Below are 18359 nucleotides of genomic sequence, written 5' to 3'. Positions count from 1 at the left end.
TTTCTGGTAAAAATAAAAAAGGAGATAGGATTCCTTATTATTCAGAACTGAATCGAATGACATGTACTGGTCGTTGTAATCTCAGATATCCGGGCATTCTCGAGGGAAATTCTGATTTATTGGCAAAGAGGAGAAGAAATAGAGTCATCATCCCACTCGACTCGATTCAAGAAGGCGAGAACCAACTAATACCTTCTTCAGGTATAGCAATTGAAATCCCCAGAAATGGTATTCTCCGTAGAAATAGTATTCTTGCTTATTTCGATGATCCTCGATATATAAGAAAGAGCTCGGGACTTACTAAATATGAGACTAGAGAACTGAATTCAATCGTCAACGAAGAGGATTTGATTGAGTATCGAGGAGTCAAGGTATTTTGGCCAAAATACCAAAAGGAAGTAAATCCATTTTTTTTTATTCCCGCGGAAGTCCACATTTTGGCCGAATCTTCTTCCATAATGGTACGGCACAATAGTATTATTGGGTAGATACACAAATCACTTTAAATAGAAGAAGTCGAGTAGGCGGATTGGTCCGCGTGAAGAAAAAAGCAGAAAAAATTAAACTGATAATATTTTCTGGAGATATCCATTTTCCTGGAAAGACAAATAAGGCATTCCGATTGATACCACCAGGAGGGGAAAACAAAATTCCAAAGAATACAAAAAATTGAAAAATTGGCTCTATATCCAACGAATGAAACTTTCCAGGTATGAAAAAAAGTATTTTGTTTTGGTTCAACCTGTAGTCCCATATAAAAAAACGGATGGTATAAATTTAGGAAGACTTTTCCCGGCGGATCTCTTGCAGGAAAGTGATAATCTACAACTTCGGGTTGTCAATTATATCCTTTATTACGACCCAATTCTGGAAATTTGGGACAAAAGTATTCAATTAGTTCGGACTTGTTTAATGTTGAATTGGGACCAAGACAAAAAGATCGAAAAGGCCTGTGCTTCTTTTGTTGAAATAAGGACAAATGGTTTGATTAGAGATTTTCTAAGAATCGACTTAGCGAAGTCACCTATTTCATATACCCGAAAAAGGAACGATCTGCCGGGTTCAGGATTGATTTCTGAGAATGGATCAGATCGCGCTAATGTTAATCCGTTTTCTTCCATTTATTCCTATAAAAAAGCAAGGATTCAAGAATCCCTTAATCCAAATCAAGGAACTATTCATACATTGTTGAATCGAAATAAGGAATCTCAATCTTTGATCATTTTGTCATCATCCAATTGTTCTCGAATAGGCCCATTCAACGATGTAAAATCTCCCCATGTGATAAAAGAATCAATCAAAAAGGACCCCCTAATTCCAATTAGGAATTCTTTAGGCCCCTTAGGAACAGGCTTTCCAATTTATCATTTCGATTTATTTTCCTATTTAATAACCCATAATCAGATCTTGGTAACTAACTATTTGCAACTGGACAATTTAAAAAATATTTTTCAAATACTTCAATATTATTTACTGGATGAAAATGGTCAAATTTATAATCCCTATTCATGTAGTAACATCATTTTAAATCCATTCAATTTGAATTGGTATTTTCTCCATTACAATTATTGTGAAGAGACATATACAATCGTTAATCTTGGGCAGTTTCTTTGTCAAAATGTATGTATAGCAAAAAAAGGACCGCATTTAAAATCAGGTCAAGTTCTAATTATTCAAGTTGACTCTGTGGTAATACGATCAGCTAAGCCTTATTTGGCCACTCCAGGAGCAACTGTTCATGGACATTATGGGGAAATCCTTTATGAAGGAGATACATTAGTCACATTTATATATGAAAAATCAAGATCTGGTGATATAACGCAAGGTCTTCCAAAAGTGGAACAGGTTTTAGAAGTGCGTTCGATTGATTCAATATCGATGAATCTCGAAAAGAGGATTGAGGGTTGGAATAAATGTATAACAAGAATTCTTGGAATTCCTTGGGCATTCTTTATTGGTGCTGAGCTAACTATAGTGCAAAGTCGTATCTCTTTGGTTAATAAGGTCCAAAAGGTTTATCGATCCCAGGGGGTGCAGATACATAATAGGCATATAGAAATTATTGTACGTCAAATAACATCAAAAGTGTTGGTTTCAGAAGATGAAATGTCTAATGTTTTTTCGCCTGGAGAACTAATTGGATTGTTGCGAGCGGAACGAATGGGGCGCGCTTTGGAAGAAGCGATCTGTTACCAAGCCGTCTTATTGGGAATAACAAGAGCATCTATGAATACTCAAAGTTTCATATCCGAAGCGAGTTTTCAAGAAACCGCGCGGGTTTTAGCAAAAGCAGCTCTACTGGGGCGTATCGATTGGTATGAGGTCTCTCATTCGTCAGACACACCTAACGAATAAGGTTTCCCGTAGAGAATGACCTCCCATTCGTTAAACATCCTCAACGAATGGACATTACATTAACGAATGAGCCTTCATTTGCTAAATCCCTTAGTGAATGAGCTTAATCTATAATGAATGGACCTCATTCGCTACATTAAACATAAAGACTAAACTACCCTTAACTTATTCGATCAGTTATGGACAACAAATCATACACTGACAGTCAAGCATACCATCTCAAGTTTAATTTGAAGCCTAGCCAATTCAGTTTGGAATGAAGTTCGAGTCCAGTTCGAGCTAGCCCTGGTTTGGATTATATTAGCTCGTTAACAACCTTTAACTATTGTTCACCGCTGCATCGCGCGGGCACTCTACTAGTTAATATATATATATATATATATATATAATTGTTTTATTTAGAAAACTGAAAAAAAGATCCAAAGTAAATGAAAAAAGATGATGGGGTTTGTTGGTTAAGGCGTAAAAGTAAAAGTTAAGAAGGGCGCTAATAAGCCGCTCAACATTCTCTCTCTCTCTCTCTCTCTCTCTCTATATATATATATATATATAATACAAGTGAGGAAGCACCTTAACCTAACTTGGTTTCCAATCGTATTTATTGATTTTGACTTAACATTCGTACAATACAATACAAATCACCATCCTTTTGGATTTGGATTCTTCTAGGTAGGGTTTTTATTCACCCCATCGGCATCGGCAAGGCAATGGAAGTTGAAATCCCCACCGATGATTCAATCGTAAACAACAACAACACCACCACCACCGCTAAACATTTAGATCAGGTATTTCTTTTACTTTTATTATTTACATCATCATCATCCTCATCCTCATCCTTGTTGTTGTATGCTTTCATTAATCCACAAACTGTCACAATTCTATCAATCTTCATCTCAGCCCTAATTTTATTATTATTCTTATGCTTTTCTTTTTTTAAAGATACTGTGATCGGATTACTACTGATATATAATTTGAATGCAATTTTATTTGATTTTGTTAGGCCTTTACTTCCTCTGAAACTGTGTTTATTTAATATTCTGTTTTTAAGCAGAATAATGGCTGATATTTTAATAGTTTCTGTTTTCCCTAAATTACGTTTCAACTCCGAGTGATGTTTCTGGTCTTCAATTTTCTCTGTTGAAATTAACAAAGTATTTCTGCTTGCAGGATGTCGTCAAGCCTACTAATGAAGGCCACTCATCTGGATCTCTGAACTCAGATATGTCATGCCATGATGAAGACGAAGACGAAGACGAAGATGATTATGATGACGGCGATGATGGTGACATGGTTGAATACGAAGACGATGATGATGATGACTGTGATTATTACATGTTTGAAAACTCTAAAGAAGACGACGAAGCACATTATTCCAACATGCAAGCCCAGTTTGATAACGTTGATCTACCTCCTGGTGTTGAAGCATCTTTTTCCTGGCTGAATGATCCCGCACCTGTCACTGCTAGTACCAAACTCATTGATCCTCCCGCCGAACACCATAATCATCAAATTCCATACACACCCACCGACATTGCATCTACCAGTTCAAACATAGCATCAACTTCTGCAGGTAAAAATCAAGATGAAGTCAAGAAAAAGTTTGAAGGCTTCAAGTCATTTGATATTGTTGATGATTTCTCCGATCATCACTTCAATAATGCTGGTTTTCAAGGGCAACAGGTAACTTTTGGGAACATTAACTCAATATAGACCATAATGTTTTGTTAATAACTAACTATATATTTGTTGGTTGAAATGTTTCTTGTTGTAGCCTCCTAGGTCCTGGACAAAGAAAATTCAAGATGAGTGGAAAATACTTGAAAAGGACTTACCAGGTGAGTAGAATTCTACTGTAAACTTATTTACCTTTTGTTCTTTTTAATCACAAAATAAATTAGAATCTTGTGACCAAAATCAATGCTACAAATGCGTGCTAACAATAACTTTTGAGTGAAACTTGACTGAAAACAGAAGTATAGCGGTTATATATGTTTGGTTTGATGAATGCATTAGTTTTGATCAGTTTCATATATTCTGATTATTATCATTATTACAATAATATTCTTTTTGTAATTTGCGGATAGTTGTTTCTCAAATGTGTGAAAAATGCAAGAAAACTGAGTTTTCATGTCAACCGAACTTGAACCTGTCGCCTGTTTCAACCTCATCGCATATTAACCTAGTTTTTAAGTCTTTTGAAATTTTGTTGAAGTATATTTAAAATTATACCTTTGATTCTAAATTTTGTAATTGTGACACGAAAGTCATTTCTGATTTCAGACATCTTTTCTAATTTTGACTTGAAATTGAGTTAAAATCATAAAAGTTTTTTAATGTGTTGATAATAATAATAATAATAATAATAATAATAATAATAATAATACTTTCGTGTTTCTTCAACAGATACTATATTTGTGAGGATATACGAATCAAGGATGGATCTTTTGAGAGCTGTGATTGTGGGACCCGCAGGTACGCCGTATCATGATGGTCTTTTCGTGTTTGATGTTCACTTTCCTCCTAACTACCCAGACATCCCCCCGGTAATATACACCACCCATAAACAATTCTCTGTTTTTATTAACATTATTCGGGTCAAAATTCTTTAACTTTGTATCAAATAACTCTCTCATCTTTTGGGTTTCAGATGGTTTACTATTATTCTGGTGGGCTCCGTTTAAATCCGAACTTGTACGATGACGGGAAAGTTTGCCTTAGCCTTCTGAACACTTGGACGGGTCATGGGAGTGAGAAATGGATGCCAAATAACTCAACTATGCTTCAAGTTTTGGTGTCGATTCAAGCCCTGATTTTGAATGATAAGCCGTTCTTTAACGAACCGGGTTATGATAATATGTATCCTGGTACTGTTGGTGACAAGAAATCCAAGAGTTATAATGAAGATATCTTTATTTTGTCATTGAAAACAATGATATATACACTTAGGAGACCCCCAAAGGTATCTCTTAACATCTATTTAGTTAAAGCGATATATGTTTACAACGTGTGTTTTACGGGCCGATTCAGCTCGTTTTGACTAAAGTTCTGGGCTGAGTTGTTAAATACGGTTTTCGGAAACGAAATTCCAAACCGCACATGTTCGATGGGTTGGATGGGTCAGCTAGTTTTACCGGTTTGATGGTTTGAAGCGGCTTTCTTTTTCAAAATCATTAGTTTGTGTAAAATTTAAAATGTATAACATTTTTCATAGTTATAGTACAGAAACATAAGTGCACATTTTAAACTCCCTAGTTTTTGCATTAAAATTTGAGAAAAGATAAAGATGGTTCATAATTATAATACAGATACATAAATGCATATTTTAAAATCCTCAGTTTTGCGTTAAAATTCTTATAAAAGATAAAGATGGTTCATGAATATGGTGTAAAACTCGAGATTGGTTCGCTAAAAGCTCGAATCGAACTGAGATTAAACAAGCTCGATCACAAGCTGGCTCGTCAGTTCAAACGAGCCTACTATTTATATATAATATACATAAAGTTATGTTAAAGGTAACTAAATAATGTATATCGTGTTAGATATAAAATTATAATTAAAATATATTTAAAAATGATTAAACTACATAAAGTAATTACTTAATACTAAACGGGCTGAGTTCGAGCTTGAAATACTACTCACGAGCCTAGCTTAAGCTTTAGAAATCGAGGCCAAAACTATCCAAGTTCAGGCTCTCGTAAGTTAAACGAGCCAAACTCGGGCTTGGTTTGGCATGTTTACATCCCTAATTATAATACAGATACATGGCTACAAATCCAAAAAAAAAATAATAATAAATATATAATATTTAGAATTTATAAAAGGTTAAATGGCTGGTGCCAAGTTTCCAACAGGAAAGAACTGCGCAAACCGAACCACTTATATCTCAAACAGGATGACTTGCTTTGGTTTGGTCGGTTTTTGAATACCCCTTAACGCATTAAAACATAAAAAATTAAACTAAATTAACATTGTTTAATTGCAGTATTTTGAGGAACTTGTTGTGGGGCATTTCTGCAGCCGTGCACATGTGATTCTATCAGCATGCAGGGCTTATATGGACGGTGTTGAAGTAGGTTCGACAATTGATGGTTCGCACCTTGTTGACAAAAGTGGGTCAAAGCCGTTTAAGGCTGCTGTGGGTAGAATGATCAATGGTCTGGTTGCAAACTTTAGTAGATCCGGTGCAACCGACTGTGACCAGTATCGCGTTGAAAACTAGTGTCTCTAGTTGCTGCAAGTCGGATGGGTACTCCTAATCTAGGTGCACAAAATGTAAAGATTTGTTAGACAATGAATAACGGATTCTCGGACTTAGGTTTTGTTTGGTTTTAATTTTGTGACGATGAGTGAATGATAATATCAAGAGACTTTTTGTTGATAATTCGTTTTAATCAACAAATATATTATTAATGATAATAATAATTTAGGACAAGGTGCATCCCTGGTTTTGATAATTGGGTTGAATTGAAAAACGAGTGAATCATTCAAACTGAAGCAAGTATGACTGACAAGGTATCGATATGACTTTTGTTATTAGGGGCCGGGGCAGGGTATTGATTTGAACACGCATAATCCAAACTTATTAGCCTGAATACCAAACCCGATCAACACTCCTAGGTTAGACCAAAAAGTTGAAACTAAGTATCTGCCATAATGCCATGCAGCCGAACTTTTCATAAAGCTCGAGTTACAGGCTGAACTGTACCATGAAAACGTAAACGACAACATCTAGAAATCAAACTACAAATAAAGAGGTGCAAACCCATCATATCATGCTATAACAACTACTCAGTTGAATAATAACCAAAGTTTCAAGACATCAGGTTGTTATATCAATAAAACTGCACACAATTATAAACCTATATTCTTCAAGACTACTCTTTTCACCAAGTTTAATAAATCAAACACCAGTATCAACAAAAGACGACCCACTCGCTACCTTTTTATCTACTTCATTCATGCTGATCCTACAAAACATGACACAACATTCAGCCAATTAATATCACCACCATTTTATTATAATACTACAATATTACTTAAACAATATAAATTTTAGTAAAACATTTATAAAATGTGTATATCTTGGGCAGGTCAACCCATTTTAACCCGTATTACATGTCGCAGCCCAAACCTTATTTAACCCGTTATTAGCCAAACCGACCCCGTCTAGTTACATATATAAATAATATGTATCAAACAAGTTTTTGCTTCCTTACCAAAGAAACCAAAACACAGCAGCACTTGTAAATCTGGTCCTTTACAATATGTATTCCAACATCATATACCCACCTGCAATAAACAAATTAAAATATTACATTAACAATATAAGTTTCATAATTTAATTTAATTAGTTACATGTACTATAAATATAATGTGGTATTAAACAAGTATTTGCTTCCTCACCAAATAAACTAAAACAGTGCAGCACTTGTAAATCTAACACTTCACATAGTCTATATAATCCGACATCATATACCTACAATAAACAATTAGATCATTACATCACAATATAAGCTTTACAAGTTTATTTAAAATACTAAAAGTGTAGCAATATTTACCTCAATACTGCTTGTCAACTTTAGACTTCTTTCCAGAAAGGATCTTAAATATCTGCAAGCCCCGACTAAACGCGTCATTAAACAAAATCCGTGTTTGCAACGACTGAAAACCCGGCATCCATGACAAAAACGCCACCGGCGCCATTATAATACTCCAAACATGATGTCATAAAGTCGGGCCACCGATACAACCGTACCCCAAATCCAAGTATTCTTTCAAAACAGGCCTAAACACTTGTGCAATCAATAAAAACCCCCAACCCGTCGGAATAAACGCAAGCAAGCTCGTGAACAAATCAACAAACTCGAATTGTGTAAACTGAACCAACGCTGCGATAATAACTAATCCAAGAATGATAACGAGAAACTGAACCAACCGATAGTATATGTGATCTCTAGCAGCAAAATTGTCGCGCACATATGCAATAATAGGCGCCCTGCTTGCGGTGCATGCATATAATGTATATATGTGTGAACCCTCGGGTGGGCAAAAGTGAAATTGCACTAATTTTGACGTTATTTTACTAATCTCGTGAAAATAACGTTAAAAGTGGCGGAAGGTTAATCAGGCATCATGTGGTGGTGTGATAGCTGAAAGACAAGGGTACATGCACCAATCGGTCGGTGTCCCGATGGTTGAGTGTTATGTGTCTTATGTGTAAGGCCCCGTTACCGGAAGCCCTACTTTCGCGTCGGATTTACTCATAAACACAGTTCTTCAAATCAGGGTTTATTAAAACTTTTCGCGGAATATAAAACATCAATCATTTGTTACAAATCATTCAATCTTTTCTTTGATACCATAACACAAAACTTTATATTTAAAACATCTTTACTTCTTTCTTCAGATGCCAGCCGTTCAAGCCATGCCGTGTGTCATCCTCATGCTAACTCTATAATCAGCTCACCTGCGTGCATACTAAAAGTCAGCTACGCTGAGTGAGTTCTAGTTAATTAAGCAACTTATCATACAACCACTTCATACAATATATATACGTATCCGAAGACACATAGTCCACTGTCTAACATGCCACTGTTTAACCACTTAATTACCCCTATAGCTTAACCATTGATGCCACTTATGCCACTTTATGCCACTTGTGCCAATTTATGCCACTTATGCCACTTTATGCCACTTATGCCACTTATGCCACTTGTGCCACTTTATGCCACTTATGCCACTTTATGCCACTTATGCCACTTATGCCACTTGTGCCACTTTATGCCACTTATGCCACTTATGCCACTTGTGCCACTTTAATAACGAAGACACGCATAGACTCACTCTACCACGTGCTCACGTTATGCCCCTAACTCTATTACTAGACCCCTATCCAGTTCTATCACACTATACTTCTACTTGTCTATAACCCACTTCCTATCAGCACATTATTTACAATATAGCAAGTCACACATAATAACGACGGCACGTACAGGCTTTCCCTATCACGTGCTCACGTTATGCCACTAACACCTTTACTAGACTCTTGCCACTTCTAACACGCTCTACCTCTACTTGTCTACATCACACTTCATATCAGTTCGGTATTTACGTAATAAACCAGTCACATCATAACATTCCTACACACTATCAACCACTTGGAATTTACTATCCTTGGCGATACGTGCAATATCCGAAGATCGTTCACGTACCGACAAGCTTTATAAAATATATACCTCGTATAACATCTATAGCATACACTTACCACTTAAGGTAAGTGTATTCACACTTCACATCGAGTATGCACACAGCCCCGAAAACATAACAAGGAAATGGGGCTAGAAACTCACCTGGATCCTGTTACGCTCGCCGTTGATCGTAATTCCTTTCTTTAACTGGGCTCGGCTAACTGTATAATATTTACACATATCAATTAACTACTACTACTCGTTTTCGATAACTGCCTTAACACATTTTCCATTAGGTTTTTAATTCATTTTAAAAACGAACTTCGCTTCAGGCGAGGTTAAACCTTAGGCGAACTTGGAAACAGCTTGGTTCTGGCTTGATTCGATCGAATAGGAACACGTTCGATCGAATAGGAACACGTTCGATCGAATACAACACGTTCGATCGAATACAACACGTTCGATCAAACAGGAACACGTTCGATCGAATAGGAACACGTTCGATCGAATACAACACTCATTCGGTCGAATACAAAACTCATTCGATCGAATGAGTTGGAGACCATTCGGTTGCTTCCCTATTCGGTCGACTGGACTTGTTCGATCTACGCATTCGATCGAATGGACTGATTCGATCGACTGGTTCGATCGAATGAGTCTGATTCGACTCCTTCAAGCTGGCGACGGAGAAACCCACGGGTTTTCCAGATTTTTCCAGATTTTTGACCCAAAATCGACGTTTTTGACATGGAAATGCTCGGGATTGAAAGGGCTATCGATTCCTTGTACTTTTAAACACAAAAGCTTGCATTTTGACATCAAAACAAGGCGGTTTTTGACCCGAAAACTCAAGTTACGAAAATGGGAGTTTTTGCTCGATTTGATCTCGAAAATGGTTATGAAAACGGATGATTTTCGAGAGGGACTTACCAAAAACGATTAGGAACAAGATTGTGGACTCGGATTTGTGATTTGAGAACTTTCTCTCTCTAGCTTCTCTCTCTAGAAATGAGAGTGTTTGGGTGGGTGTAAGTGAAGGAAGATGGTGAAAATGGTGGAAGTGTCAAGAACTTTCGTTTATATACTACGGGTTTGGTTAGGCTCGGGTTGGCTTCCTACGGGTCGAGACAGGCCGAGTTCATAAAATAACTAAGCCCAAGACCCGTTCCTTACTCGACATTAAATATCTAAAACGTGAAATCACTAAACATAACTTTCTTTTATTTATCAATATAAAAATTTCGGGATGTTACAAGTCTTCCCTCCTTAAAGAGGTTTCGTCCCCGAAACCTAACTTATTCCCTATAAACGGAAAACTTCTTATTTTTACACGCTTTTCCATCACACAACTATTTATTATAACCAACATGCATTCAAGTTAAATTCATAGATCGTTCATACTAAAGCACCAGAAGTCACAAGTACTTCATAACATAAAAGGAAATCATTCAAGCTTGCTAAACAAACATAGGTTCAACTGTAACATAAAACACTCTTTAACTACTAAACGTAAAACAACTGTGACATGCCACTTATTCTCCTGCAACCTCCTCAGCAGCTAATAGACCATCCTTTCACGCGCTTCCTCTTCCTTCCCCCACTGCCACGGCTTCTCTACACTCCCTAGCTATGTGACCCGACTTACCACACTTGTAACACTTCTGGTCCTCGGTGCATTCACGGGAGATGTGCCCCTTCCTCCCACATCGGTAGCACTGGTTTGGACCAGCCTTGCATTCCCCCAAGTGCATCTTCCCGCACACCTTACATGCTTCCCTTCCTGCCATCTTCTGTGTCTTTCTCCCTGCACGCTCCACGACATCCCCAGCTCTTTTAGTTCCCTTCCCTTTTTCCTCATCTCCCACTTCCACATCATCCGCCGCCAGATCATCATAGACCATCTCCGCCAACTCGACCGCAGACTCAAAGGTAACAGGTTTGTTGGCCCTGACCAACATGCGGACCTTCTGGGGAAGTCCTCTAACGTAGCACTTGATCCGTTTCGCCTCGGTGGTCACCATGTCAGGTACCAACCTAGACATGCGGTTGAATTCAGTGGTGTACTCACGATGTGTCATCTTGTCCGCCTTTAGATTCAGAAATTTCATCTCGGCCTTCTCAACCTCAGCATCAGCACAGAACCTTTTCATCACTAACTCCTTAAGGTCATCCCACCTCATGGCCTTAATCTCCTCTCGGGTCTTCCTTTGTTCGACCGTTTCCCACCAGTACATGGCCTCATCTTCAAATGACTGAGTGGCATAACCCACTGCTTGGTCGGGACGGCATTCGCTAATGCGGATAACCTTGTCCATAGCGGTTATCCACTGGAGAGTAGCGATTGCGTCTCCTAAACCAGTCAGCTTAGGCGGGTCACAACCTTTGAAGGACTTATAGCTGCACCCACCTTGTCCTCCTCTCCTATCATCGACTTTCACAGACTTATCCCCACTCGAGGCCCCTCTTTCACCTTCCCCATCCTTTCTACCATCACCACCCGCCCCTTCAGCAGTTCGTTCACGGCTTCCAGCAGACCCTTCGGGATTCAGGTTCTTCACAGCAGCAACTACAGCTTGAACAATGGCTGCTTGAACTGCAGGGCTAAGTTGAACTTCTTCGTTGTTGTTCTGGTCTCCTCCAGCTGCGCTTCCTTCATCTTCGGTGTGGGAAGCTTCTTCCACCGAGGGTTGCCGGACATGACGAGGCCTGCCACGACGCCCAGTGCGACCCCCAGTTTCAACAAATTCTCCAGCTCCAGCCATCGTAATCTAAAAGGGAAAACACAAACATCATCACTCAAGGAACTATCTAGTACAAGGATAGTAAGGCTAACAGGTAATAACAGTGGCCAGTTGTGATTAGCTGATCACGTTACTTTCCGTGTCCTATACACTTCCCTTTATGAGTCTATTTGTGCTGGTTCTACTTAAGCAGTTTGTCAAATCAAACAATCAATTATTCCTATCCCTGACGTTCTCATATCTTTCCTTTCTCATTAACATATATCATTTAATCATACACCCTACCTTTACTGATCTTGCTTGAGCGACACATGGCATTCTTGAACTGGCATCTTCTTTCCTTTCTTACTTAAATCCCATTTTCTGTTCGAGTCTAAGCATGTAGGATGCTTAAATCTCTCGAACTTATGCTCTGATACCAACTTGTAAGGCCCCGTTACCGGAAGCCCTACTTTCGCGTCGGATTTACTCATAAACACAGTTCTTCAAATCAGGGTTTATTAAAACTTTTCGCGGAATATAAAACATCAATCATTTGTTACAAATCATTCAATCTTTTCTTTGATACCATAACACAAAACTTTATATTTAAAACATCTTTACTTCTTTCTTCAGATGCCAGCCGTTCAAGCCATGCCGTGTGTCATCCTCATGCTAACTCTATAATCAGCTCACCTGCGTGCATACTAAAAGTCAGCTACGCTGAGTGAGTTCTAGTTAATTAAGCAACTTATCATACAACCACTTCATACAATATATATACGTATCCGAAGACACATAGTCCACTGTCTAACATGCCACTGTTTAACCACTTAATTACCCCTATAGCTTAACCATTGATGCCACTTATGCCACTTTATGCCACTTGTGCCAATTTATGCCACTTATGCCACTTTATGCCACTTATGCCACTTATGCCACTTGTGCCACTTTATGCCACTTATGCCACTATATGCCACTTATGCCACTTATGCCACTTGTGCCACTTTATGCCACTTATGCCACTTATGCCACTTGTGCCACTTTAATAACGAAGACACGCATAGACTCACTCTACCACGTGCTCACGTTATGCCCCTAACTCTATTACTAGACCCCTATCCAGTTCTATCACACTATACTTCTACTTGTCTATAACCCACTTCCTATCAGCACATTATTTACAATATAGCAAGTCACACATAATAACGACGGCACGTACAGGCTTTCCCTATCACGTGCTCACGTTATGCCACTAACACCTTTACTAGACTCTTGCCACTTCTAACACGCTCTACCTCTACTTGTCTACATCACACTTCATATCAGTTCGGTATTTACGTAATAAACCAGTCACATCATAACATTCCTACACACTATCAACCACTTGGAATTTACTATCCTTGGCGATACGTGCAATATCCGAAGATCGTTCACGTACCGACAAGCTTTATAAAATATATACCTCGTATAACATCTATAGCATACACTTACCACTTAAGGTAAGTGTATTCACACTTCACATCGAGTATGCACACAGCCCCGAAAACATAACAAGGAAATGGGGCTAGAAACTCACCTGGATCCTGTTACGCTCGCCGTTGATCGTAATTCCTTTCTTTAACTGGGCTCGGCTAACTGTATAATATTTACACATATCAATTAACTACTACTACTCGTTTTCGATAACTGCCTTAACACATTTTCCATTAGGTTTTTAATTCATTTTAAAAACGAACTTCGCTTCAGGCGAGGTTAAACCTTAGGCGAACTTGGAAACAGCTTGGTTCTGGCTTGATTCGATCGAATAGGAACACGTTCGATCGAATAGGAACACGTTCGATCGAATACAACACGTTCGATCGAATACAACACGTTCGATCAAACAGGAACACGTTCGATCGAATAGGAACACGTTCGATCGAATACAACACTCATTCGGTCGAATACAAAACTCATTCGATCGAATGAGTTGGAGACCATTCGGTTGCTTCCCTATTCGGTCGACTGGACTTGTTCGATCTACGCATTCGATCGAATGGACTGATTCGATCGACTGGTTCGATCGAATGAGTCTGATTCGACTCCTTCAAGCTGGCGACGGAGAAACCCACGGGTTTTCCAGATTTTTCCAGATTTTTGACCCAAAATCGACGTTTTTGACATGGAAATGCTCGGGATTGAAAGGGCTATCGATTCCTTGTACTTTTAAACACAAAAGCTTGCATTTTGACATCAAAACAAGGCGGTTTTTGACCCGAAAACTCAAGTTACGAAAATGGGAGTTTTTGCTCGATTTGATCTCGAAAATGGTTATGAAAACGGATGATTTTCGAGAGGGACTTACCAAAAACGATTAGGAACAAGATTGTGGACTCGGATTTGTGATTTGAGAACTTTCTCTCTCTAGCTTCTCTCTCTAGAAATGAGAGTGTTTGGGTGGGTGTAAGTGAAGGAAGATGGTGAAAATGGTGGAAGTGTCAAGAACTTTCGTTTATATACTACGGGTTTGGTTAGGCTCGGGTTGGCTTCCTACGGGTCGAGACAGGCCGAGTTCATAAAATAACTAAGCCCAAGACCCGTTCCTTACTCGACATTAAATATCTAAAACGTGAAATCACTAAACATAACTTTCTTTTATTTATCAATATAAAAATTTCGGGATGTTACATTATGTCCAAGGCTTGATGCAAAACTACTATCGAGCCGGGGGTCTCACCGGAAGCAGCCTCTCTATCCCTATGGGGTAGAGGTAAGGTTGTCTACATCTTACCCTCCTCAGACCCTACCATAGCTTTGCTATTGGTGGGATATACTGAGTACGATGATGATGATGATGATGATGATGATGATGGCATATGCAATAATAGAATAAATCACAAGCGCGACAATTATGTATATCCAAGAAAGCAAGTAAACCGCAATGCTATTACTACCGGCTGCAATACCTGGTAAACGATCCCGTATTGGAAAAAGAAAAACCGTAAATCCAAAATTATTTCAAATAATTTCCCGAAGAACCCGGTTGTTCTTAAATGATCCTGTTCTTCATACCACCATGCTTCCCAACTTTCCTCCGGTCTTGCAAAAACGCCACCCGAGAACCATATCCATTCCATGAAATCATCAAAATCGTACACGGTTTTCAACCAATCGAACCCGGATGGATTGAAAATAAACGGGCCCATGATCCACGAAAACACGAGAAACCAACTTGAAATGGTTAATGCAATGTAAGTAAAAGTTCCTTTTGCAACCGGGCTGTAACCCGCGTAAATCGTGAGTATTAACCCGAGCTCGATGGCTTTAACAAAATGTGACTACGCGTAAAGTTGGTAATTATCAGCAAACTTTTTATGCTCTACTACGAACCCTCGGCTCGTGGCGCGGTATTTTGCCCCATCGTGAAGAATCGTGCGACCGAAGTAGTGGGCCCAATGAGAACGTAAAGAAAACGGACGATAACTGTAGCTGCATTGTCATGAAATCCTAAATGGCTTTTAGAAACCCAAGCTCGAGTGAGTTTTCGACTATCATCGGTAATGCAGTAAAAAGCCCAAGTTGGACAACGAACTGTTGGTTTAGAATCGTGCCCAATGCTCGGTTTGTGTTAGCGTTATCTGCAACCGAGCTCTCCACCCCGCTTAACGCGAGATACAATCGGCCCCATAGAAACATGTAAACGGTTAGTGAAATCATCAACGTGTTGAAAGAGAACCCGACTGTCGTGTGGTAAAACGAAAGCATTCGGAAGAAATCAAGCCGGTGACCTAAACGATAAACGTCTCGGCTCAAAATTTGCTCACCGTTTGCGCTTGCAACTTTCGCTTCAAACATTGAAACTTGATTTAACCCAACATCTCGTCCTTTCCCGACTTGAATATACTCATGGTGGGTCACGCTACCCGCCTCGTAAAGTGCAGTTAAAATCCGCGAATATGTCTTCACTTAAGTTGATTAACCTTGAGGCTTTACTAATCCCGCCACGTGTCAAGAACCAGAACCTGTCAAACACATCTGGATGACCGTAATGCAACAGGATCTTTAACGGGTTCGCTAAAACCCGTTGACCAAGTGTCACAAAACTTGTTTCTTGGGCTGACATGAACCAAGCGAGTGAAGAAACCGAGCCCGTGAAGATATTTTCTCGAACACCTAAAATAGTCGGCTTACGAATACCATAATGGCTACGGAATTCCTCCAACAGGTTCCTCATTTTAAGTGCTTCCTCAAAATAATTATCTTGATTCATATCGATTGTTTGGACCGCCTCACCACGAGTAAAAATCATGGCATGGTTTTGATTCTCGGGTTTTCCCTCCCCGAGATTTAACGGGCCGGGCAATTTGACCCGATAAATCTCCACTTCTTTTTCCAATTCTTGATCATACTTCACAAGAACCGAGTAATATTCCGACACACCATTGCCTACTGCCACCTCATCAACATACGCGACACGAAGAGCCTCGTTGTTTTTCATTAAATACAAAATCTCATCCGCGTGTGGGTTCTTTTACGCCTTTTGAGCCCCGTAAATCTGACATGCGACCACATACGTATACTTCATCAAAGTGGTCCCGTATTCGTGACCTTTAAACAAAGCACTAACAGTACTGTCGGCCCGACTTATCCCTCGGGCCGCCACGGCACCAACACTATCACCGCTACTGCCATGTACCATAGGCACGAGTTCAACCGACCTTTCATGAATGTCCACCTCAGAAGCCGAATCAAGAAACACGAGCATTTTCAAAGCTCGATAATAATACATACTTCCCCTAACCGTACGGGCCAATGTTTGACCTCTGTATGAAGCCGAAAGCCGAAATTTGACCGTCCATAAATCACAATCTGACTTCATTCCTTCACGTTTCACCCGTTCCAAAAAGTTTTTCAACTCGTCCGCATAAATCGTTTGCAGATAATAAAGCGTCAGACACACCGTCTTCGTTCTCGGTTCAAAGCTGTTCTGTGTTATACACAACTTCTTCATTGTAATAAGGTGTTAAGACACTAAACGCCATCATCTTTTCAACCAGTGGCATGTTCATAAACAACGAGTTGCTAAAAAACGCGATTCACGGGAACATTATTCATTGCGTCTCGGGATGTAAGAATCGTGTGCACCCGTCTAGCTTGTCGGTAAAAAACATCACTTTTTGAAACGGGACCGCGTTTTCAAAAAGCAGACTGTCACCTGGAGCAGGCATGCTCGGGGCTAAACCGCGTATTCACCACTTCACTTTGTTAACAGACCCGCAAGTGAATGGGAAGCATTAGCATGTTAAAGGTTGTTGTTTTCGACTACTTGGAAGAAAGTAGCGATGATGGAATGTTCGAGTGTGTTTTATGCTATCGTAAAAGATACAAACCCGCATAGAGAAGCGGAAGGAGCACCAGTGGGTGTAGTTGTTCAAGAGATTCCTTCAGGGAAACGGAGGGAGGGGTGGTCGGTTTGGAGGTTGTGGATGGGGATGAATACCAAAACATGCAAAGTATCAAAAAAATATTTATCAAAATGTTTAAAACAAAATTAACGTATACAAAGAAAGTCAACATTCGTTTAATCTTCGCTAACCATCTTTCCATTTTCCTTTTCTTTGTTTATTGCTTCCTCAATTTATATAGAAAAACAAGAGAGAAAGTTAATACATGTTATTTAACGATATACATAATTATACATACATGAAATAAAAATATACGAATACACAATATATGAATATACACATATAAATTGACAATGAATGTATTCAACTAATATATATTATGTTTTGAAAATCTCGTTTGAAAGTTAAGTTATAGGTGTTGAAAGTCTAATAAAAGCCTATATATATTCTAAACGGGTACCAGTACCCGTAAAACCACTCCCATTAGCAAACCACACATGGTTTGCCTTACTATTTGAAATTATAAAAAAATTAAAAACTCAAAGATTTGGGCCAAACCGGTTCACCACAACAAATTAGTTTGCAAACCCATTCACTATCACTTGTCACTTTCTTATTGGACTTCTATTTATTTTGTTTTTCCTTTTCTTTACACACTAATTAGTTTTGATTATAATATTGATTTTTTATAATAACTTTTATTAAGTTTT

The 18359-nt window shown here is 38.9% G+C and overlaps 1 protein-coding gene, 1 non-coding gene and 1 pseudogene across 2 annotated transcripts; 1 reads left to right on the top strand and 2 right to left on the bottom strand.

Annotated features, from left to right (window-relative positions):
- Nucleotides 1-2983: 2983 nt before the first annotated feature.
- Nucleotides 2984-6773, top strand: LOC143618540 (putative ubiquitin-conjugating enzyme E2 38). Its single transcript, XM_077090723.1, has 6 exons — nt 2984-3140; nt 3523-4035; nt 4127-4190; nt 4759-4898; nt 5003-5314; nt 6338-6773. The coding sequence occupies exons 1-6, from the start codon at nt 3063-3065 to the stop codon at nt 6572-6574; spliced, it is 1344 nt and encodes a 447-aa protein (XP_076946838.1). The 5' UTR covers nt 2984-3062; the 3' UTR covers nt 6575-6773.
- A 563-nt stretch (nt 6774-7336) lies between these two features.
- On the bottom strand, nt 7337-17490 carry LOC143618539 (callose synthase 12 pseudogene; annotated as a pseudogene).
- On the bottom strand, nt 16967-17047 carry LOC143618541 (small nucleolar RNA J33). The gene has a single exon (XR_013151029.1). It is a non-coding gene; the product is annotated as a small nucleolar RNA J33 (small nucleolar RNA).
- Nucleotides 17491-18359: the final 869 nt, after the last annotated feature.

Source organism: Bidens hawaiensis, unplaced genomic scaffold (genome assembly GCF_021521415.1).
Source record: "Bidens hawaiensis isolate Kalapana, Puna unplaced genomic scaffold, B.hawaiensis_p1.1 tig00085579_1, whole genome shotgun sequence".
In the NCBI taxonomy this organism is placed as follows: Eukaryota; Viridiplantae; Streptophyta; class Magnoliopsida; order Asterales; family Asteraceae; genus Bidens; species Bidens hawaiensis.
This window is presented reverse-complemented; position numbering and strand designations above follow the sequence as displayed.

Bases quoted from the DNA above. Each gene is read 5' to 3' on its own strand.
- LOC143618540 (XM_077090723.1), top strand. From the start codon at position 3,063: ATGGAAGTTGAAATCCCCACCGATGATTCAATCGTAAACAACAACAAC. The intron at 4,036-4,126 runs GTAACTTTTGGG...TTCTTGTTGTAG, and splicing joins CTGGTTTTCAAGGGCAACAG to CCTCCTAGGTCCTGGACAAA. The intron at 5,315-6,337 runs GTATCTCTTAAC...GTTTAATTGCAG, and splicing joins CACTTAGGAGACCCCCAAAG to TATTTTGAGGAACTTGTTGT.